Source organism: Eleginops maclovinus, chromosome 5 (assembly GCF_036324505.1).
Source record: "Eleginops maclovinus isolate JMC-PN-2008 ecotype Puerto Natales chromosome 5, JC_Emac_rtc_rv5, whole genome shotgun sequence".
NCBI lineage: Eukaryota > Metazoa > Chordata > Actinopteri > Perciformes > Eleginopidae > Eleginops > Eleginops maclovinus.
Genome location: NC_086353.1, coordinates 23719534 through 23742650, shown reverse-complemented (window position 1 = coordinate 23742650; position 23117 = coordinate 23719534). Strand labels below are relative to the sequence as shown.

Sequence of the window (23117 nt, the reverse complement as noted above, 5' to 3'; positions counted from 1 at the left end):
GAACCGACAGACGGTTGCTTCCTCAAAGCATGACCCGCTCTGTTCGCTACGGCTCATTCAGAGACACACATGGGTTTATGTTTTTAAAAAAACTTGCGTTACGGTTATTTCCACTTTTGTGATATGAGAAAGACATGAGGTCTTGACTTGCAGTTTATGAATTTGTTTTCTCTAATTTTCAGAAGGCAAATATATATCAAATATTGAAAAATTCAAATGATACATACTTAAATAGTGCTTGATCTAAAAAAAACAATAAAGCTAATTTAATCTCATGAATTCATGGGATTTATTTAACAGACAGAGAAATGTAAGTGTGCACCCACATACTGTATTTCTGTGTCTACGTGCACCATATGTCAGTGCACAACTATGTGTTGATGCTACCAAACTCGTTTTTTCAACAAGTTGTACAAGTGTTGTAATTGTTGCATATTTTCCCTTGCAATTATTTGCCCTAGACTTCTGCTTTCAGATGTAGTTATTACCAAAACCAATAATTATCCAATGCAGAGGCAATTATGTAATACAATACATTATTATATATATATATATTATATATGTATATTGATATGTTCTTAAAGTTAAAACCGGCCCTTTGAGTGCAACCATAATGCTAATGTGGCCCGCGATGAAATTGAGTTTGACACCCCTGTACCAAATGCTTCATACTGCAAACTACATGGGCAGAACAAGCACCTCTTTGTGGAAGTCATGGACAAGGGGGCAGTATTGCACGCCCACATACCACAACACCCCACCCCCCTCCTGTCAAACATGGAAGGCGAGAGGTATTTCTCTATGTATTGTGGGTGTGTGAGGAACCTGTTGGCTGTGCAGTCACTGTGAAACCCAGCAGGTAGGTGAGAGATAAATAGATGCACTTATCCATTTCTGATAGACTTGAGAATGAAGGAATAGAAAAGGAGTTAAAAAGGAAAATAAATTTGGGACATGAAGAAAAATGGGAAAGAATGACAGATGCTTGAGTCAAACAAAGAAATTAGGGGGGGGTAATTAATAGGCTGCTGGAGGTGCCAGAGCAGCCTTAATGTTAAAGGCATCCTCATGTGGAGTGGGGGGGGGCTCCCTGGCATTCTGAACACAGCTAATTGGCTGCAGACAGGGGCATTGATGCAATAACCAATCAAGTGGCAGCAGTGGTAGCTTCCCTTTTCTCTGAATCTTGCTAGACCCCTCCCACCCTGTTAGGTTTAAAACCAGGGGAAGGCTGAGTGCTGTTTCTAGAGAGTTCCATCCGTCCTTGACGGCCCTGCCTCATGAGCTTTGATCATCAACTCCTCTCCCTCTTTGCGGCCTAGCACTTTTTGAAAAATACTTTGATTGATAGAAACCTGTTTTGCGTTGCCCTTCATTTCTTAAATTTTTTCTCTCCCCAACATTGTGGATGAGTGTTGCATGAATCTTGCTCCTGCTGGACTGAATTTATCACCTGGTCTGTTCTCTGTCCTGTGAGAACAGCATCTGTTCCCTCTTCACATCATCACACAGAACTGATACTCACTGTTAACACTAGGTATGTATCCAGCCCTGAATTTTCTCACTTATGCCTCAAGTGCTCATCTCTTTCCTAAGGTGTCATGTTGGAAACTTCTTTGAGTTTGTGTTATTGATTTTGCTTTACAGAAATATCCTATGTGTTTGTGCATGTTATCCAGCTTGGGCAAGTTAAGACATTCAGTAAAAGTGCATGCCTGTCCTAGAAAAAGCCCTTAGGGCACTGCTGTGGTGCCACATAGACTCTTGATGTTTATGTTTTTATTAGCTGTTTTCTGCATTCATTCCATCAATCGTTTAAAACTGTAGTCTACCACTGCAGTAAGGATTAGCATGGGCTGAGACAATCCGACTACACTAAATATAATACATGCATTAGACTGACTTGGACTAATTCATATATTTAATTTATATAATGATTACATTTTTTTTGAAAACGAGTGAAAACTCTGTTTTTATTGAGACTTGTCTTTGAGGATGCAACGCTTTTTTTATAGTTATATACCAGTTTCAAATTTGTATTTTTCACACAGTTTTTCCTGGCAGTCCTCAGGAAGTAGAACAATATCTCTTTGGGCCTTACTTCCTCACCGTCTCTGTGTTTCCTTCTGTCAGCCCTTTAGTTGATCCACTCATCTCTGTCAGTCTTTATGAGGTCTGTCTTCACAAATCTCAAGCCGACTCACTACTTGGAGTGTATTAAGAAAGTGAGAAGCTCTTTAAGACTAAGAGATTAGCTTTTAGTTGTCGCCCCTTTTGCCTTTGTGTCCCAGGTGTACCATTTAGAAATGACATTTTGATGCACCTGCTTCTTAGTCTTGTGATGACTTAGACTAAGAAGTCTTTTTTTGGACAGATCCATAGGGCTATTTCCCCAGTAAACTTTAATATATCTAATATTTTGTTTATTTTAAACAGAGCAATAAAGACATTTGAATGTAGGTGCTCTAGAGAACTCATCTCTGAACTGTTGGTGCCATTAATGCCATGTTTCCACTGTGATACAGCTCTACTCAACTCAACTTACTTTGGAACCAGCTGCTTTGCTGCATTTACTTTTCCACTGCAGATAGTCCCCCCCTTGGGGTGATCAGCTGTTCGGTGTTATGGGGCCAAAGGAGAATGCTGTGGCAAAGAGACACATGCTCGATTATTTCATATGCAAACAAAGTAAAGCTTCTTTTTATTGTAAAACGTTGTGGTTTTATTTAACATGATGCTAACTAGTGGCACATTCTCTGTCAGCAGTATGTCATCTGCAGTGTTTTACCATGACCTTTTAAACTCGCTCAGCTTGCTTTGAGTCACTTTGGAAGCTGTACATAAATAACAAATATTGTTTTTTTTAAAAAAACAATATTGAATAGAACTGGAATAAGGTTGGATGCAGTTTTGCATGTGCACACACACATATACACTCTAGGCTTTCGGTGAAACTTACCGTTAACACTCCATTCAGTGTTACCTGCTAATAGCAGATGATGGTGTCCGTAAACACTGTCCACATAGCCAAATTGCAGGGGGTTGAGAAGGAGAAGTGGGAGGCGACAAACACACAGTTGTCAGATTAGTTGGTCTGAGCGGAAAAGTACTGAGAGGCAGTGAGATGAAGAGGTGTGAGTGTGGGGGAGCTTTCGTAACAAAAGTGTTGTAGCTGAGCCTGTTCCAAGACACCCTTTTGCACCTGTATGAAAGAGAATACCACATGGAATATTTAGTGTGTATAGGAAACATACAGAAGTTCAAATGAAATGTTTAACTTGTAAATGCAGCATAAAGGCATAATACAATCTAAAGGGCTAATAAATTAGTGAAGATTTCAATTATAACAGGCAATTTAAAAAGTAAATGGGAATATATTTCCATGTTATGTGACGTCTTCCTGATTGGGATTTGTGTGTTTTGGTTTGCACCACTAAGACCACAAAATGTGTTTTTCTACAAGTGATAGTTATTGTTAAGAAATTACATTAAATGGAGAAAAAATACGGTAGAACTGTTTTCTTACGAAGGCAGATCAAGATGCAAATCCAACAAAAATGTGTGCTGAGTTTTGAAAAGTTACCAGGTGCTGAGTAAGCACATTGCAGACCTTTACATTTATGCGAAATGACTTGGTGCTGATGCCTCGAGTTGATTGATAAGTTCTTGCATGATGATAGGGCGATGATAGGTTTCTCAAAAAACGCGATGAAGTGCGTGTGTGCGCTTAAACACGTAGATAGGCATGTGCTTATACAACTGATAATATAGCCAGGAAGTGTTATACCAATTGACAGAGCCAGGAGTGTGTGCTCCTTTACATACCCACCTCACATATAAAACTTCATGCATACTCCAATTTACCCAAAGTATACGCCAAGAAGTTTGGTGAATCATTTAGGTGACATTAGGTGCTGGGGGTGGTATGTTTGTTTTGATCAACTACTGTTTCTATCCCTTTGGGTTACACCCTTATCTTTGTTTTTTGATAGCTGATTATGGTGCCACATGATATCTAGTTTTGGCTAAAACTCATGTTTTGCTGTTTGTTTTATATGATTATGTGTTTTACTGCAAAGATTATCTTAGGCAAAAAAGAAGTCATCTTTAAAGAAACTTTGGAGAGTGTAACTTTTTATTTGTAGTGAACAGTAAATATTACAGATGTTGAATGGTTAGCGGTGTGATCATACAGGAGAAGATTTTGGAAGAGTGAAATGTGAAAGACCCACTAACAGGAGAGTATTTGCTTGACTGAATCATCATATTTTTGTTTACAAACATGTTTGTTTTTGTATACAGCCTTAGTCTGGCTTCTAGGGAAATCCTTCAGCACTTAAAATGCAGTGAGAAAAGTTTTTTCAAAATGTTCTCCCAAAACTGTGAAATCTTAGAATCTTGCTATTGCTTCTCTTTTACACACGAATATCAATGTATTAATGACAAAGACCACTCACCCAAGTCTCCATGCTCTGGCACAGACCATGATACATAAACTATGTCTTTGTGACTTTGAGAGTGAGTGTATTCATATGGAAACACTTTCATCACATTGAAAATAGAGGGCATGCAAAGTGTGTTTACTTGAGTGTGTGTAGTGAGTGAGGGGGAAATATAATCCTCAAAATAGATCAATAGGCAGGCATATGCATTTCGAGGGACCCCAGGTCTCTCTGCGCTCTGTGAAATATCTTGAATACTGTTAGAGAGTAAATAGGGGGCTCACGAAATACCCAGGACTGTAGAAATACTGCCTTAGCTGAGAATAACTGAGCAGACAGTTAAGCAGGAGGAGTATGGCTGTTACAAACTGTATATCACTACTGTTAAGCTTCATAAAACATAAGTTGTACCTTCAGCAATGAATAAAAAGATTTCATACACTATTAATGTCAAATGGTTACTCATAGTAACAAACCCAGTGAACAGTCGTCCATCTCGCTAGTGCTACAGAGCCTTTTAGCTTTTTAGCTTGTCATTTGAGTGATATATAACATTGAATACATGGTTAAATCTTGCTGTTTTTGTTGATCGCTGTTCTCGCAACACCAGGAAGCTTTTTGAATGAAAAAAAAAGTGATTATAAGCTAGCTGCTCAGCACCAAACATCAGAAAGACAAGCAATTAGCTAGTAGACAGATGCAAGCCAGAGGTTAGCTAGAAAGCCTAATATTTTACAACTTAAAAAGAGAGTAAAATTAGGTCAGAATTATAATTCTGGATGAATTATAATGTAACACCATGTCTCTTTCTGTTTCCGTACAAAAAGAAAAGCCCTCTAGTTTTATTACGTTTACAGAATCCCTTAATTTTCAGGGACTCAAAATATAATAGTAACGGCATTTAATGGTGCATTTTTATATTATTTAGAAACAAGCACACACTTAACATGTTTGTGTAAAAAAAAAAAAAGGAATGTAAATAATAAAAGGCAAACTTAATGTACAAATTGTGGCACAAGCAGCACAAGCCGATTTTGTGTGGACACCACGCTCATGCGGCCCGCAGCTGTTCACTGGGCTAGATATTTCGCGATGGCTCGAGCGCCAGGCAGCAATATGTCAGGGATTTGTTTCTGTTAGCATGTGTTGGAGTTCTGTCAGCAAATGGCTAAAAAGATTGACTGATACAGCTTTAAGTAAACATTAACATTACATAACAGTTATTGGAGACCTTTGTCGTCCATTATTCAGAACACTGGTTACTAAAGGGCAAATATCACAGGAGCAAATCTACAGGAAATTCATAGGACTTTCCTGGGGATTGCTATTTCAACAGTTCCTCTGATTTACAAGAGGACAACAACATTCCAGCATTTGATAGTGAATTGTGCCAACCATTTGTTACACAAGGCCCATAAAATGTTTCCTGGCATCAACTGTGTACTGCTTTTCTGATGCTGTAAATGCAATTGTCCTGCAAAGTATCTTGTATCTACAACGGTCAGATCAATGTATAGGTGGAGTAAAACGTTTCAAAAGTAAATGAAGTATTGTGTTGAAAGTGTTTGGTTTTTTTAAATGAAAAATGTAGTACTGTAATACTCATGTAGTATTAGTTATAGACTGAAGTACACTTTGTAGAACCTAAATAACTGTGCAGGGGCTGCTATGCAGAGTCTGAATGTGCACAAGTATGTACAGAACAAAAAAAGAACATGGGCCATTTGAGTGAGGTTTTCAAGCTTTTGTTGACTTTGGCTTCGAGCCACCCCTTACCCCCTCAGCCAGCCCTCACATAACACATACTACACACACGCACACACATTCATTTGCCTCCTACCCGTGTTTTCAGTGCGTTCCTTTAACAAACATTTCCTTTTTTTCCCTCTCCCTTATCTCCCAAGGGTATATATGCATTCTTTTCTCCTAGAGTTGTATCACTCGAGCCAAAGCATTTTTTATAGCAAATATTTTTCATCCCTTTGGGCGGGGGTCCAATATCTTTTCCTAGAAAGTGATGGCTATGTTTTATGTGTTTCTGTTTATAATAAATAAAACAAGTTTTTCTAAGAACCTGCCTTACTGTGATATTTTAGACAGAAAACTTGTCTCATGTCCTTTGCTTTTTCTGGACAGCATTAACAACAGTTAACATGATCCATCTCAACATACAGAGTGGGTGGGTGCACACCAGCAGTTATGATAAGAGTTCAGATTGAGGCTTCTTTTGGAAACGCAAAGGCTTATCTCATAGTTTCTAGAAAACCATCTGTCCAATGCACACTTACTGTAACTGCACACACATAGACACACATATGTACAAACTAATGCCGCTCTGAGTTGTGTTCATTTACGATGTTTGGGGTGGAAACTGGGGCCGCCCAACCACTGAGGACGGGGGACAACATCTGTCCGCCATCTTTGTCAGTGCTGCCAAGTATTATGGTGAGATCCCTTTCGCCTCTCCAAATCTTTATCCCTCACACCTTCTATTTTTCCCTCCTACTCCACCCCACCCCTTTTCATCACCCCATCTCCACCCATTTGCTAAGCAAGTGGAGGTTATTCGCAATACTGCTGCCTCCCCCCCCCCCCCCACTACAGACTATTCTTTCTACACTGTTTTTCTTTAAGAAGACGTATAGAGTTCCTTTTCCACCTCACTCACCCTCCGCTGTGCATCGACCTGAATACAACCTATTGTCTTTTATTCATTAGTGTTTATCATTTTTGCATAGCAGCTTTCTGCTGATGATGAATGTAACTTTTTGTTTGTCAGAACCACTTTTTTATGGCATTTGTATTTGGTGCAAACTTGCTTCCCCTGCCACCCTTGCCCAGCAGTCCTACAAATATATTTTTTTTTTACAGAAAATGGTATTGTAATGTGAACTTTTTTAGCAATATAAACAAGCGTAACAAAAATGATTTTTTGTACGTTTAATTTTTTATCTACTTGCTACTTATCCTCATGTTTCTTTACTGTTTCCCACAGGAGCAGTTTACGATGACTCTCAATGTGCCGGGTCTGGTGGTGATGGCAGGATTCTACCTGCTGATCTTGGGGACAGGCATCTGGGCATCATTTCGCTCCAAGAAGCAGGAAAAGAAGTGCACAGGAGATGGCATGGAGATAACGCTACTTGCCGGGCGCAACATCAACTTGCTTGTTGGCATCTTCACTCTCACCGGTAAAGCAGACTATTATCAAAATATTTAAGTTATTAAACAGGCCCTTTTAGGCTTTTGGGGGTTTTCCCTTTCCTGTAATGTCACAACCCCCACCCCCCCAAAACACACACACACGAGACGCCTCCATTGGACTCCTTTGTTTACTTCAGTGACATAATGACAACACTTTGTAACACTCGCTCTTCTATTGGGTAGCGCTCCAACACATTGTACATGATAGGCTAAGGGGTGGGATATCTCGAAAAGGTTGACCCATCACAACAGAGCCAGCTAGCTAACCAACCAGAGCGGTTTCAGAGGGTGAAAAGAGGTGCTGCAGCACAGGCAGTATGAGAAAAATAAAGAGCTTTTTGAACATTAAAGCATGGAGACATGTCCCAGTAGAGACACAAAGTACAATTATGAGCTTGAAAAGGAGGAAAGTAGCCCCCGTTTAATGTTTGGAAGAAAATAATTGATAACTGACATGTAGAGGTGCTGTGTTAAAAAAATACAAATTCAGTGGAAAGCTCAAGCTTATGTGGTGTATATATAATGTTTCCTATTTTAATTTGTGTGTTCACAGCTACATGGGTTGGTGGAGGCTTCATCCTGGGTATAGCTGAGGCGACATACAACCCCACACTAGGCGCAGTGTGGGCTCTCATGCCTGTGCCTTACGTCCTGACCTTCTTCTTAGGTGAGTTGCCATCTTCATATTCCCTGCTTTTTGTGACCTCAACTTCAGCTTATTGAAACCTTGGCCAGAGTAATGGGATACAACTGTGCTGATGAAATTGATATAATGGTGCATCATATTGCAAATTAAATATTTTAATTGAACTTCATACATCTTGCATTAATAAATAGTACACAAGGAGTAATTTGCTTCTATGCAGTGTTTGAAATGAACCACTGGTAACTTGGCACAGGATGGTAACTATCACACACTATGGAAGCCCCACGTGAAAACAGATTTACTTCTTTTACCAGAATAATGCTTTTAGGGTATATTATATTTAATTTAAGTAGTCATTAATCCAATTTGGAAGAAGAAAGATTGTCCTTGTCAATCTTTAAGTTGTAATGCATCTCTTGGTTTAGACGTATAAAAATAATGTGGGGGTATGACACCTGGATACTAACCAAGCAATTATGCACCTTTAATTCTATTTTAATACCAAGCACAAGGTTAAGGTTAATATTTCCTACATTATTAATCAATTCATGAAATCTTTAGAATGTAGATTCCTGTGGTTTGTACACACAGTTAGTAATATACAATTCTAAAATCAGCTTGTGTCTTAAGCTGAAGCGTTGTTTACCGGTACCGTAACTGCCTTACCCCCAACTCCCATCTGATATGGACCAATAAAAATGTCGCTCAAGGTAAAAATAGGAGCATGAGAAATCGGTTCAGTATTGTAACTTGAGTCAACAGGTGCAAAGGGAGAGTTCACCCAGAGATATAAGCCCCTTTTCCAAGTAGTTCCAGGAAAAGTATGGGATAATCATTCAGGCACAGCTAGTGATTTTCCCCTTTTCACATAGCCACAACATTCAGGAATATTTCAATCTCACACCTTTGCACACATGCCATGGCAACAGAAGAGACAGCCAATTGGATGGTAATGCTACAGTAGTTGACGCAAACTGCCATAAAAGTCAAAAGCAAAAGAAGAGGAGGTCAGCCCGGATGTATGTGTATGCGGCATAAGCTAACCCCCAGGAAGTGCCCCAAAGAATTTGTGTAGTGGCCAACCAGTGGAAATACAGCTTCTGTAGTGGTTTGCAGGGGCCTTTGGGCCATCCAAACTTTTTCCCATTGATATACCACTTGCCATTATTAAAAAAATGAAGTCCTAAAGTTGTAAAATACTTTAATAGCCGAATTCAGAATGAGTTTCCCACTTCCAATCACTTATCTAATTAGAGACCAGAGTGAGGAAGGGTCCGGGAGCAGGGGTTTAAGGGTAATGATAGTGCACATGCTCGATGAGCCTCATGCGTATACAGTTGTTTCGAATACATCCATGGGGGGATGAGGTCTCTTGTTTTTCTCTAATGTAGCAAAACCTTAACCAAGTCGCTGAATCGGCATCAGCAGAGACTTGTGATAGGGTCACTCGTTCCAAGTGAAAGTGTTCAAATGACATTAAGGGTTAATGGGTAGGCATGATCAGGGTGCAGCTGCTTTGAGTGACAGGTGGCTGCTCTTACAAGTGACTATTCGACAGTTGTCTGTTCTGGTGCGTCACCATAGTCATTTTTTTGGATTGGTCTGAAGTTTGGCGGAGTCGTCACTGTCAACATGGCGAGAGCCAGAGCCACCCACATTGGTCCCAAAAGAGGTCTTAAGAAACCTATGACGTCAAGGCGACAAGGTCCGTTTTTTGTACAGTTTTTGTTTACAACACTAATATTGTCATTTTCCATGAAAATGTTACAAGGTGTTGAAGTAGGAAACTTGCGGTACATAATTCCAGCTTTCTTTCACACATGACCTCCAGTTGGACGTAAAATCATCAACCCTCCGACCCCAATGTCACAATGGTCTGCATGCAGTAAAACAAAAATGGAAACTCCAAAGTCCCAGATCAGGAAATATAGCAGTCCACATTGTTGGCCAAGTTGACCCATGAGTTCAGCTGAAGGTGTTCATTGTGTTATCTCAAAGGAACAGTTGTTTTCTTTTTGTTCACAGGCACTCTACCGCTCACCCTCTTCCTTTCTCTTTCATTTTGGTTTTGAAACAAAAGCCATGTTTGGCTTCATCTTTTCATTATTCTATCGTTATTCCTTCCCTCTGGCTCCAGGTGGGTTTTTCTTTGCCAGGCCAATGAGGGAGAACAAATATGTGACAATGATGGACCCCTTCCAGCAGAAGTACGGGAACGTTATGAGCAGTTTGCTGATCCTTCCCGCTCTAGTTGCCGATGTTCTTTGGGTTGCGCGCACACTCGTCAGCCTGGGTAAGTTACCTCACACAGTAAAAATGTGTGGCACTATAATGTGAGCACACATACTTACACACATCTGTGTACACACAATTATGCAGGCACCCTCAGATCTGGGTACACAATGTCCACAAACATAAGACTAGAAAAAAAAAACAGTTGCTTATGGCTGGTGCTGTTTGGCCCTGAGCTGTAGATAACTGCAGGTGAAAACAAAAACCAAGCCCTTACAACCTAATAAAATCATCACCACAAACTACAGCTTCGTAAATAAATGCCATTGACAGTCCAAACAATTTTGACAAACAGTTTATTACCAAGCTAATATAACGGATGACGTTTTATTGCCAGGTGGTTCAGTTATTTGGCCCCCACATATTCAGCTGCTCTAGTTCAGAACATAACAGGTTACACAAGAGATATTTATGAAGTTTAACCAACACTACATAAAAGACATTTGTGGAGACTACTAATTGTACAGTTAAATATTTGAGGCAAACATTTTATGTGCATAATGCTGCTTTGCTTTAATTAAATAAAAAACGCAGTTGTTGACCATTTCTTTGATAACAACAAAAAAATCTGCAGTGGTTTATATATTATCATCTTCATTCATATGATTTTACTTTTGATTAATTTTGTATTAAAGTAGAGAATTGTTCATAGTGTGTGTGTGTGTGTGTGTGTGTGTGTGTGTGTGTGTGTGTGTGTGTGTGTGTGTGTGTGTGTGTGTGTGTGTGTGTGTGTGTGTGTGTGTGTGTGTGTGTGTGTGTGTGTGTGTGTGTGTGTGTGTGCTCTTATAGTAGTAGCACATTTTCAAGGCGCTGTGTGTGTGTGAGTTATTGTGCGAGTATGAACATAATGTTTTCTTGTGTGTGTTTTTAATGCTGTGTTCTTTTCCAGCGTTATTTGAAAAGGGGGTTAAACATCGAGCAGCCTGTTGATTGTGAAAGGTGATCAACCATTTAAACCAGATTATTGTGTCATGAGAGACTTTTTTTTCCAATTGTGTGTGCAAGGACTCTGACTGATTGACAGAGGGTAAATGTTACATGTGCAATTATCATTAATTAATTAATAATTTCTTTGTGTATGCTTCAAAATACATCATTGAAATCCATTGACAGTGTTTGAGTCACCAAGGTAGCACTGCACTCTGTGCTGACGCTCCTCAAATGGTCTGGTAGGGAGGCAGGAATGTTCCAGGCTCTGTCCAAACCTTTGAAACCAATATAGAGTGGGGGACCCTTCACTCCTCAGTAAAACCTCCTGTCGTTGTCTCTGGGACATTCATCCCTGACATGCACTTGGCATAACACACACAATCACATAAACACTTGACACTTGAGTGCGCTGAGCATTTCACCCACAGGAGTTGTTGCTTGGAGACTGTGTGTGTGTGTGTGTGTGTGTGTGTGTGTGTGTGTGTGTGTGTGTGTGTGTGTGTGTGTGTGTGTGTGTGTGTGTGTGTGTGTGTGTGTGTGTGTGTGTGTGTGTGTGTGTGTGTGTGTGTGTGTGTGTGTGTGTGTTATAGTCTGAGCTGAGAAAGGACAGTGAGTAAGGTGTGTGTTTGCGCTGGTTGAGCACACACATGCATGAGTTTTAAAAATGGGACATGGTTCTAAAAAAAACACAAGCGGGTATTAAGGCAACTCTTTCCCCTCTGTCTAACTCTGGTGTGCCTCACTAAGTCCCTAAGGCCCCTGAATCTCGTTCCACCTTTCCTCTACCTAAATGTGGCACTTTGTGAGGGTGCCCTGTTGAATATTGATATTGTTTATCCAGGCATAACCAGATCACGGTTAAATTTAGTTGAGATGGATTTCAGTTCGCACATGGCATCAGAATGCATCTGGACTGACTGTTTCTGGTTAAGAGTATAAAAACTATTCAGTTACACAGCAACGCTATACAGAAAATGTAGGAGAAGGTCAAAATTAAAGACGTAAATACACTTCAAAGTTACAAAAAAATAAGGTAACTTCCATTTGATATTCTGAGGTCAGAAACTGGTGAAAAAATGTAATTACTGTTTCCCAAAGAGAGGAAAGATGACTGAAAAGACTCACATTAACAAGCTGGAACCAGATAACTGTATTTATATTCCTTAAAAAAAATACTCGAACCAATAGTTGATGATTAATTAAAGTACAAATAAATGTCTTTAGTTGTCATGTATGCATTTGCGTCACCAGCTATTTGTTAGCTCTTACACAACAAAATGCCTTTTTGTGCCAAATGTGAACAGCTGGTTAATAACTTAAGTATCTACTTTGTTGTTTTAATGCCGGTTAAGTGACAGGTTAGTCTGTTTGTACAGTAAATACAAACTCATTATTTAAGATTATATGATAAAGCAGCTGCAGAAAATAAAAAGTTCCCTGGATAAGAGATCAGATTTGAAAAACTTCAAGCAAATGTGGTTAGAGGGTAAAAGGGTGACAGTGACAACAGTCAGAGTATGCATCATAAAGCTGGTGCCAAGACAGGGTGGTTTAGAGGGTTGGGGGCTCAGTAGGGTGGTGAGTGGCCATCGATGGTGCCGGTCTGACACTTCTCTGTTTAAGGGCATTGTTGTGGTGTGGCTGCAGGCTGCGGCTGGGGGGATCCTGGCAATGAGAAGAGACGGTGAAGGTAGTGACGTTTTGCTTGCCTCGTTTGAGTAACAAGATGTCTTTTTCTTTTTTTTTACTTTCTGTTTACAATCACTTATATATTTTTTTTACACATTTGTTTCAATAGTTGAGGACAATTCTCTTCACCTTCTGCTTGATTAATTACAAATTATCAGTATTAGGGTGATAATTCATCCAGGAGGGTGAAAAAGGCATATTTTGGAGTCACAATCAATAGGCTGCTTCTGTTATGTGTTTCTGTACAGTTTGTTATAATTTTATCATTATCAGTTTTATGTTGACTTGTTGCTTAATCTTAGCCCATTTCTGCTTCTTGAAGGTACAACTCACCCCAAAATCAAAAATGTACATGTTTCCTCTTACATGTAGGGCTATTTATTAACCTACTGTAGTTTTGTTGCGAGTTACCAAGTGTTCGAGTTGTCTGTCCTTCCTCCAAACTAGATGGCGCTTGGCTTTTGGTGCTCAGAGTGTGGGTGTAGTTTGGTAATTATTTCTGAAATGAGACATTACTGTTGATTTTAACAAGACAGGTGCCACCTAGTTCCTTTTATATAGGTGAGAAAGCAGATATTTCTACAGGCGATACCGTCCACGCTTGGAACTTCAAACCTAAACATTAAAGATTGATAATTAGCACTACAGGTTATAGGAACATGTATTTTTGATTGTGGGGTAAACTACCCCTTTAAAAGTTTAAATCAAAGTGGCCCACACTGAAGGGTAACCTTATTCTTTACTAAATACCTAGCAACATAATGTTTTGCTTTTGTTGGTAAAGTTTAATTTTTATGTTGAAAAATAATGCATTGAGATCTACTGTATTGATATCTTCTGTATAACAAAACTATGCCTTTGCCTAGCTTCTAAGTACATCTTTAGTGTAAGTACGCGTGGATGCATGTATATGTTTGTGTCTGTGTGAGGGCAGATAGTTAAAAACAAAAGAGAGACTTAACACCTTATAAGAAAACACGTAACTCTAATAAGCCAGCATTTGCATGTATCTGTAGAAACCAACAGCTGTACATTAGACAAGTCGCTGTCAGTCCTCTCAGCTTACCGCTCTGCTGTGTTGCTTCAGGTGGAACTATGAGTGTAATCCTGGACCTGCCCTACGTCTACTCCATCATCATCTCCTCAGTGGTGGCCATGGTCTACACACTGCTGGGGGGGCTCTACTCTGTGGCCTACACAGACGTAATCCAGCTCATCCTCATCTTCATCAGTCTGGTGAGTAACAGTAAAAGCCGCCTTTTTGAGCTGTCGAATCAAAGAGTTTCAGCTCCATTTTTAAAAATCAAATGAGTAACATCATTCATTTCAGTTAAAATTGTTGAACTCCAGCAGGAAGTTTGCGGGACAAAGTCTTCCAAAAGCAAATCAGTGTTAGGATTCTCATTCTGTCGTCACTGTCGTATTGTATTGTTGATATACATGAGCACACAGAACCTCGTGCAGGATAGGAGCGAGAGAGTGAAGGGGGAGCAAGTTTGCCTGCGCCCAGAGCTGTTGGGGGTTAGGCGCCTTGCTCAAGGGCATTTCTGAAGTGCCCAGGAGGTGAACTGGCACCTCTCCAGCTAACAGGCAATGCTCTGTGTTTGGTCTGATCAGGACGTGAACCATGACACTTCAGACTTAGCCACTGCCGCTCAATAACTAATGTACATAACTGCATGTGTACAAACCATTGATTGTTTGTGGCATGACAATTACGTTTCTGCTCTACTGATTTTAAAGCAGCATGAAAAAAGCATGAGCTCTCTGACACAAAGGCACATGACCAACTGAAGCTGACCCGCTTCAACACGAACATAACGCTTGCTTGTAAAAACTTGCAAGATGCATTTGACAGCGCAAAAAATAAATAAAAATAAACCCATAAACCACCTGTTACCGTGAAGGGAGGCTCAAAGAACAAACAAAAGGACTCTGGATAAACCCGTTCAAGCAACCCTGCTTACTTCACCTACGATACAAGTTGCCAAAAACCTCACTGTCTTCACTAGGGCTGTCACTCTTGAGGAACTGAAACCTGCACCTCTGGGCTGGCAAACATCAGACATATTTCTTATGCCAAAGAAAGAAATTGACCTTATGTATGTTTCAAGTTTATCTTAATGAGAATGTCATTTGAGCCCAATTTTAAGCAACAACAGATTTTGACAGAGATCATTCCACACTGTTGCAAATTCTAACTCAAATCATAAAAGAAATAAGGGATGCTGATAAAAATCTCACTGGAAACTTTAATGAATTTGAAAACAATACCGCATTTGTGCAGCGTTACATTAAATAGCAAAAAACCCACCTTGTATCAAAGAAATGGGGCCTCGCTCAAACTCATCAAACATTTCTAATAGCTGGGACCACTCATCATGGACTCCTGGACAGACTTATTGCAACATGCAATACACTGAATATAATATGGGTAACTGCAATACATCTTTATCTGTTCACGACAATCGTGAAACCCATCCTCATGTATGGCTCCGAGAACTGGACCCTCAATGCTCAGCTTAATCATTGCCTTGATCGGTACTATACTGTCCTCCTCCTTTGCAGGGTACAAAATCTATACTGGAAGAATCATCCAACGTTACAGCAGATAAATGGCAAGAACCCATGTTTCAGTAAGTGCCTCATTCAATGGCAGGCTACATATGCGGGCCACTGTTTCCATGGTAAACGTGACTCATTTCAGACCGATTCACAAAACAGGCATATGTGTTTTGTGAGTGCTTTGCTCGCCGTCACATGACAGATCATTGCTTCATGTTTGAGGTAAACGCACCATAAGCATTATGTTGCATTATATTTTACTCCTAAAATGGGATCAAAGTTGACCCCACAAATTACCTAACATTAGCTTGTTCGCCGACTGCCTTTGGTCCTTTGCCATTATTTCAAAAATACCCACTCCACTTCTGTTTTTTGCTGGGAGAATTTTTGTAAATTCCCAGCAATAAGCCTTCGGAACATCAGGCCTTATTTTCTAGGATAGCAGGTTGTCCGAAGGGCCCATTTATTTCTCCATTCCATTATTTCACATGACCTTAATCAGTGCAAAGATTACCACATCTCAGGTTTTTTTAAGCACTTTAAAGCCTTTTTGGCTATGTACATGTAAATACATTTCCTTTTTAAATTTATTGCAAACTGGTCAAATTACATCAAGAATGCTGTGCAACACTCGTAAACTATATCTTCACCTCCAACTCTGGTTTCAGACTCTTAGTTTCTACAGACAGACAGGAAATTTCCCCCACTGAGCTCCTAATTTGATCAAATGTATCATTGTGTTTGTGTATACAGTGGGTGTGTGTCCCTTTCCTGATGACAAACCCTCACTCTTTGGACATCTCACTGACAGCCTACAACCAGACCTTCCAGGCTCCCTGGGTTGGCACGGTGGAGCTTGATCAGGCCGGAAAGTGGTTTGACGACTTCATGCTGCTGGTGAGTGGAGTGGGAGAGGCTATTATACAGAGGCAGAGACAACATTATATGCCATCTATTACACAGCTTATGCAGTATTTTTATTACTCTTGTCTCCATAGTTCAATTAATTTAACCCAAGCATGACCGCAGTTAAATTAGATGGGTTTATTCCATTAGATCAGCAAACAGCCAAGCATAACAGCAAAATCATGAGAGGATTGTTCTGTCTTATCCTGCGCTGCTGTACAAACTGACTCCTGTCATCATGTCTGAACTGTGTGTTTGTTCCAGGCTCTGGGTGGTCTGGCCTACCAGGCATTCTACCAAAGAATCCTGTCCGCCTCATCTTACACCCAGGCTCAAGTGACCTGCTTCGCCTCTTCAGGCTTCTGCCTGGTGCTTGGTATCCCTTCCATTCTGGTGGGGGCTGTGGCTGCTTCTACAGGTGAACAGCACTGGAAAATTATTATGTCAGCTTTCATTAGCTTACGGTCTGCAATGACCTATTTTGCATTTCAATCTGATTTCTTGAATTTAATTTAATAATTTATACTGAATTATCAACTTGTCAAAGATTCCTTTGGTACCAATATTTATCTGTCATTCCTCCCAGACTGGAACTCAACCGCATATGGATTGCCCACCCCATATGAGCGTGATCAGGCAGGTTCCGTCCTCCCCATCGCCCTGCAATACCTCACACCCCCGTACATCTCCATCATTGGCATTGGAGCAGTAGCTGCTGCTGTCATGTCTTCCATGGACTCAGCTCTTCTGTCCTCCGCATCATTGTTTTCCTCAAATATCTACAAGAACATCCTCAGAAAACAGGTGAGAATTGGAGAAAGATATCATCGGTGTGCATGTCCATAACGCAATATTGGACCTGCAGTTGAGAAAAGAGATCTAAAGTTTGAAAGCTCTGTAACAAAATTGTAATTTGAGCGATATTTCATTAGCAGGGACCACGCCACAACGGTGTGATGTTTGTAGGTTTATTGAAAAAAGTAACGATGAATTGATATGGAGGGGCTGATGAGATGATGTGACGAGTGAGGGGGTTCCCTCTCCGCAATGATTCCACCTGGGCTGAATACGGCCCATGACAATTCCTAGAATTAGACATCTAAAATAGACACAAGTTGAATATAAGTAGAGGCAGGCAAAGGTCAAGGATGTAGGGATAAGGGAAGGGGGATTGAAGGTATGTAGGGAGGTTGGCATGAAGGGATGAGGTATGACAGGATGAGGGGATGGAGGGAGAAGGGATGAAGGGATGATGGAAGGAAGGGATGTAGGGATGAAGGGATGAGGGAAGGAAGGGATGTAGAGATGTCTGGAGGATGGGATGTAAGGATTGAGGGATGAATGAATGTAGGGGTCTATCGTTGAAGGGGGTCGATGGGTGGAGGGATGAAGTAGTCTGGCTAAGTATGAGGTAAACGGGGAACTGTATGAGTAGAAGGGAGAATGTTTGGCCGGATATAAATAGACTTAGCCATAATTAACTTAATTTGTGTATCGCCTGCCATAAGACAGCAGGGTGTTGCTAGGTTGAGTTTTGTCTTTTGGCTCACGTCAGGCGCCTCCTCTCACCAATATTGCTGATGCAAGGTACAAATTATGTTCTAGGCAGTTTTAACCACCTTCTGCATTTAGCAAGAACTTGGCAGGAGAATTTTGCCTTCCTTGGTTTCCTTTTTATATTGTACTCTCTGTTTGGACAGTCACAACATAAAGAAAGCATGAGCCAGTATGAATAATGGATTTTCACCAGTGGATGCAGAGAGGGTTACTGCTAGTCTGTTTGATAGACTAGTTGGCTTAAAGCATAACTTTCTATCAGATTGGTCCTTGTCTTTTTTATGCGTTATAAAAAAATGTAATCACTAAGATGTTTGTTTCTTTGTTGCACACTTCTACAGCATGCTTATGACAGATTCTGGTGTTAATGTTTCTATATTTAAACATAATGCATTTTGCAGACATTTGGATTTCTACAGACATTTACAGCCTAGAGACTGCATCACAATACTGCACTCACAACACAAGCTGGAGGCAGCATAGAGAAGCAATTGACTTGCATTTCTGTAGAATGTGGGCATTGCTGTACATACTGTACACTGTGACAACTCCTCCACAGGTTTGCTCTCTTGCAACAATGATTTTATTATTACACCCTCAAGGAATGTTCTATATAATGGGTCACTTCACTGTCAGCTTTCCTAGTGCTGTAACTTCGAGGTACTGTGAATTTGAAAGGGGATCCGGAGACCACAGGATCATAGATCCTTAATGTAACAAGGTGGAATGCAAAACCTATAGGAGGTGTATTGAATATTTTAAATCTTTGAAGCTTCATTCATACCGAGGACATTCAATCTATTCACTCTGGCATTTTCTGCATAGTTGAAGATGAAGGTGAAGTAGAAGTAGATTCCAGTGGAGGTTGCATAACATTGTTTCCAACTTTTATGATCCAAACATTGCGAATAACTCCAGAGCGTTAAGTCCAAAAGCCAATTCAACCAAATAATCCACTTTAATGTATATTTGTTGTTTGAAAAAAACGTTTTGCTCTACCGCTTTCTGCAAACAAAACCGGGGAAATATCAAAATCCTCTAACAAAAAACATGTTTGATGAATGAAATAACGAAATATTTTTAATTTTAATTTGAAAACCACAGTTCAAAAAAGACACAACCCCGTAAAACCTTCATTGTCTTTCTTGTTGTTCTCTCTGCTCCTCCAGGCGTCCGACCGTGAGATGCAGTGGGTGATCCGTATCTCGGTGGTGGTGGTCGGTCTTGCCGGCACTGGCCTCACCTTTCTCGACAGCAGCGTCCTGGTCTTCTGGCTGGTGGGCGTAGATATGTCCTACACCATCATGTTCCCACAGCTGGTCTGCGTCCTCTTCTTCAAGGTGTCGAATGCCTATGGAGCCATTGTGGGCTTCATGATGGGAATCATCTTAAGGTTCATGAGTGGTGAGCCCCTCATTGGCCTCCCTCCTGCCATTGAGTTCCCCGGCTGCCGACTGGACGCGGAAGGAAAGCTAACTCAGTACTTCCCCTTCCGCACCGCTATCATGATGTTTTCACTATTATCAATCCTGCTCTTCTCCTGGCTTGCATCCATCATCATCAACAAGATGCCTGAGAAATGGGACGTATTCAAGATCAATCGTAAGCAAAAACCAACAGCCGTAGCCCTTGAGGATGAGGCAAAGAGGACCAACTCTGCTAATGAAGAAGTCTCGGCAGCAAAGCAGCTACTGGACAATACCACCAGTTGCTGAATTGGCTAACGTGGATGGAGAGAGGATGGGCACTTGCTGAAGGTGGACATGTTTGTCTACTAAGCAGGAGTTCACAGAGGGGGAACAACAGTAAAGGGTATAAAATATGTACACATTCTGTGCAGTATGAGAAGAAGTTGATCTGAGAACCTTATTTCATCAGTTGTCTTGTACATAGTAAAACTAGGCTCCGATTTGATAAGTTCATCATGCCGCAAATGACACAATAAATCCAACAAATTACCATATAATTAAATTCATAAACAAACATTATAGTAATTTTTGCGAGTGTGGCCCGCAGGGATCGCTATACTGTACTGAAAAAGTAATATAGCCTCTTCCTCAGTTTGAAACTCTGTTAAGGATTTGCAGCTATGTGCAGCATGACAGGGCTCTCCTTCACACCGGTACCAAGAAATTATATCCAAAGAAAGTGAGTGCCTTCCGCACTATTCTTTTTGAAAAGATTATTATTTACCTGTCCATTTGAATGTGACTCAATATATCTTCCTTTCTCTAGCTTGAGCTCGGTTTAACAGCACCTTGGATTCTTCTTGACTATAATAGTTAATATTATATTATCAATATTTAACTTCTAAAATTATATATACATGTTTTGTTTATATACACTTATGTGTTTTATTTTAAATGACAGACTGTGCGGATTTCTGCCGTTTTTTGGCCTGTCTGTTTCGCAGCAGTCCATAAAAAGTGATTCTCAATTTTTGTAAAAATGAATATATGCATGGAGAGGATAAGCGTATATAACATAAGATATATTAAAACTTTTAGAGCAACATTTACCTCCATCTCTCAAATGCTGCTCCATAGACACCAGCAAGTTTAAGAATGTAGTTTTTAAACCGCCCAGGTACGGATTAAATAGAAAAACCCTGCCTGATGTCGGCACTGCCTCGCAGTGCAAATGCTATCGACCTTGCCATGCAAGAAATACCAAAAATTTGAAGCAGCAAGCAGAAATAAGGACGAAAGTGACACAAAATGTTCTAATGACTAGTTATATTAATAATAATACAGTTTTGCCAGAGATATACCTCGCTTTTATCCTCCTCAAGTTTCTTTTCCGTCTTTTAGTCCATGTGGGGGATGTGCCTTTTAGTTTGTCTATGACTTTGTATTATATTGTTTGTTTGTTTTTTCTTTTAAAGCTGTAGTTTACAGTGGGATCATTTATTTTCTGAGGTGGTGAAAATATTTGCAGCTATAACCTGAAAACGTACATCAATGTTTCCCAAAAGCACAAATTGAACTTGCTTTAAATTATTGAGTTTTGTTAAAGAGCAGACTGCTCAAAGACACTCGTGTTTATTCATGTATTATTCTGTTATACTGAGCCTACATTGTGGCCTGCAGTCAGAAAGCGTGTTGCTCAAAATATCACTGGAAGCTGCTTTCAATCCGTTATGGTCAGGTCCACCTGAAAGGGGTGTATACTCTTGTCACTATGCAAATACCTCATGAAGTGGTTATGTTGGCTCTGAATATACAAAACTTTAACCTATTTTTTCTGACTTTTATCCAAAGCATAGGGTATGAATGTCATTTTCCAAAAACTGATTGCACAGAACGAACTGTTCTAAAAAAAGGACGCATTCAGACACGATGCATCCATTTTTTTCATGCTTGATTGTGAGTTCTACCTGTCTTATTAACTGTACAGTATAATCATGATATGTATATTTACACATTTAATTTTTTTATCAAAGTGTATCACTAACGTGTGGCGAGTTTGAGAAGAAAAACACAAATGTGTTCTATTTTAAGTTAGCAACATTTAAAAGAAAAAATACCTTCGATTTAGCAGAACATTACATGTCATTTTACCCTCACAATCTAAGTCAACCGGCAGCAGATGTATTTGTTTTACCAGTGTTTCTGGAAAAGTATGTTTTGCATATCACAGGAGGAGCGTGTTACTAACGTCATAGCCATTTACAATGCACACACCTACCTGATCGTTTCTCCTGACATAATGTGATTGGAGAAAACCAGTAGTTCTCAACAAGCTGCACAATATAGTAAATAATGACAACGCCTTATTAATGATGTGCATGCACTGTCTATTTTCATCTGTGCATCTCATTACCGTTTGAGGATTGGGTTATTATCTATGAAAGTACTCAGCAGTTGTATAATAAACCATGAATAGGTGGTGAGTTCTATAATGTATTTTCCCCTATTATGTATTTGGTTTTATACTATCATGTATGTTGATTTTCATTAACAGAGTTGTTTGTGTGTTGAACTTTGGTCATGACTGTTTTTCCTTGCCACTTGGCAAGATCCTACTTTTGAATCCATTATTGTAAATCCCCATTGAGTGATGTTCTGTCAGAATAAAGGCTAAAACCAAACTACTGTTTCTTTGCTGTTTGAAATAGGCTTATTGGCTTTTGCAACTTGATGGAGCCTTCACATTAAGCGTTTATCGAAATGTTGTTGTGAGTATAAATCATGAACACAAGCAGTCATGCCAAAAATTTAAAAAATGGAGCACAAAAGCTTTTTTAAAAATGTCGTTTGAGGTGCAATATATGATTCAGCAGCTCTAAGACATGAGGAAAAGTGGGCGGCATTGACATTAGCGCCCTCATACTATATTTTTCTAGAAAAATTCCTCCATAATATTGCTTTACAAAACTTGCAACATTGAGTTTGCATTTTAAGAACTACGCTAAGATAGTTAAAGTCTTATTTCTCAAAACACTCTCAGTTTGTGTATGTAAACAACATGGAGTCTTGCAAGGTTCTGTACTCGGACATTTTCAATTCACATCATAAATACTTCATTCAGTCAATGTTATCAGAAAACACTCAATAAACTTTCATTACTATGCAGATGATACCCAATCATATCTATTGATCAAGCCAAATAAAACCAGTCAGCCTCGTTAGTTAGCTGAACATGTAGCATGCCTAAACAACATGAAAACCTGCAATTTCAGACAGACAAAACTGGATTAATTGTATCGTACAAAAATAGGATAGTCATAAAAAAACAAAGCTCATTTTAAATTAGGTCAATTGGCTGGTTATTGAAAGTCACATAGGATACATGCAAGGGGTAAACAATATCACTAGATGTTCACACAACATGTTTTTTTTTCAGCGTGATTGTATTTCTAACACATTACATTAGCATTTAGTTCA

At 39.8% G+C, this 23117-nt stretch overlaps 1 protein-coding gene across 2 annotated transcripts; it reads left to right on the top strand.

Moving 5' to 3' along the window:
• The first annotated feature begins 1240 nt into the window (after window positions 1-1240).
• LOC134865176 (high affinity choline transporter 1-like) lies at window positions 1241-22321 on the top strand. 2 transcript variants are annotated; one of them, XM_063884628.1, is made up of 9 exons: window positions 1241-1537; window positions 7438-7633; window positions 8200-8313; window positions 10430-10585; window positions 14291-14439; window positions 16522-16665; window positions 16939-17092; window positions 17261-17478; window positions 19401-22321. In XM_063884628.1, exons 2-9 carry the CDS (start codon window positions 7450-7452, stop codon window positions 19944-19946), a joined length of 1665 nt encoding a protein of 554 aa, XP_063740698.1. In that variant the 5' UTR covers window positions 1241-1537; window positions 7438-7449; the 3' UTR covers window positions 19947-22321. The 2 variants fall into 2 exon arrangements, with proteins under 2 accessions (XP_063740698.1, XP_063740699.1); XM_063884629.1 differs by lacking the exons at window positions 1241-1537; window positions 7438-7633; window positions 8200-8313; window positions 10430-10585 and adding an exon at window positions 11541-13204.
• Window positions 22322-23117: the final 796 nt, after the last annotated feature.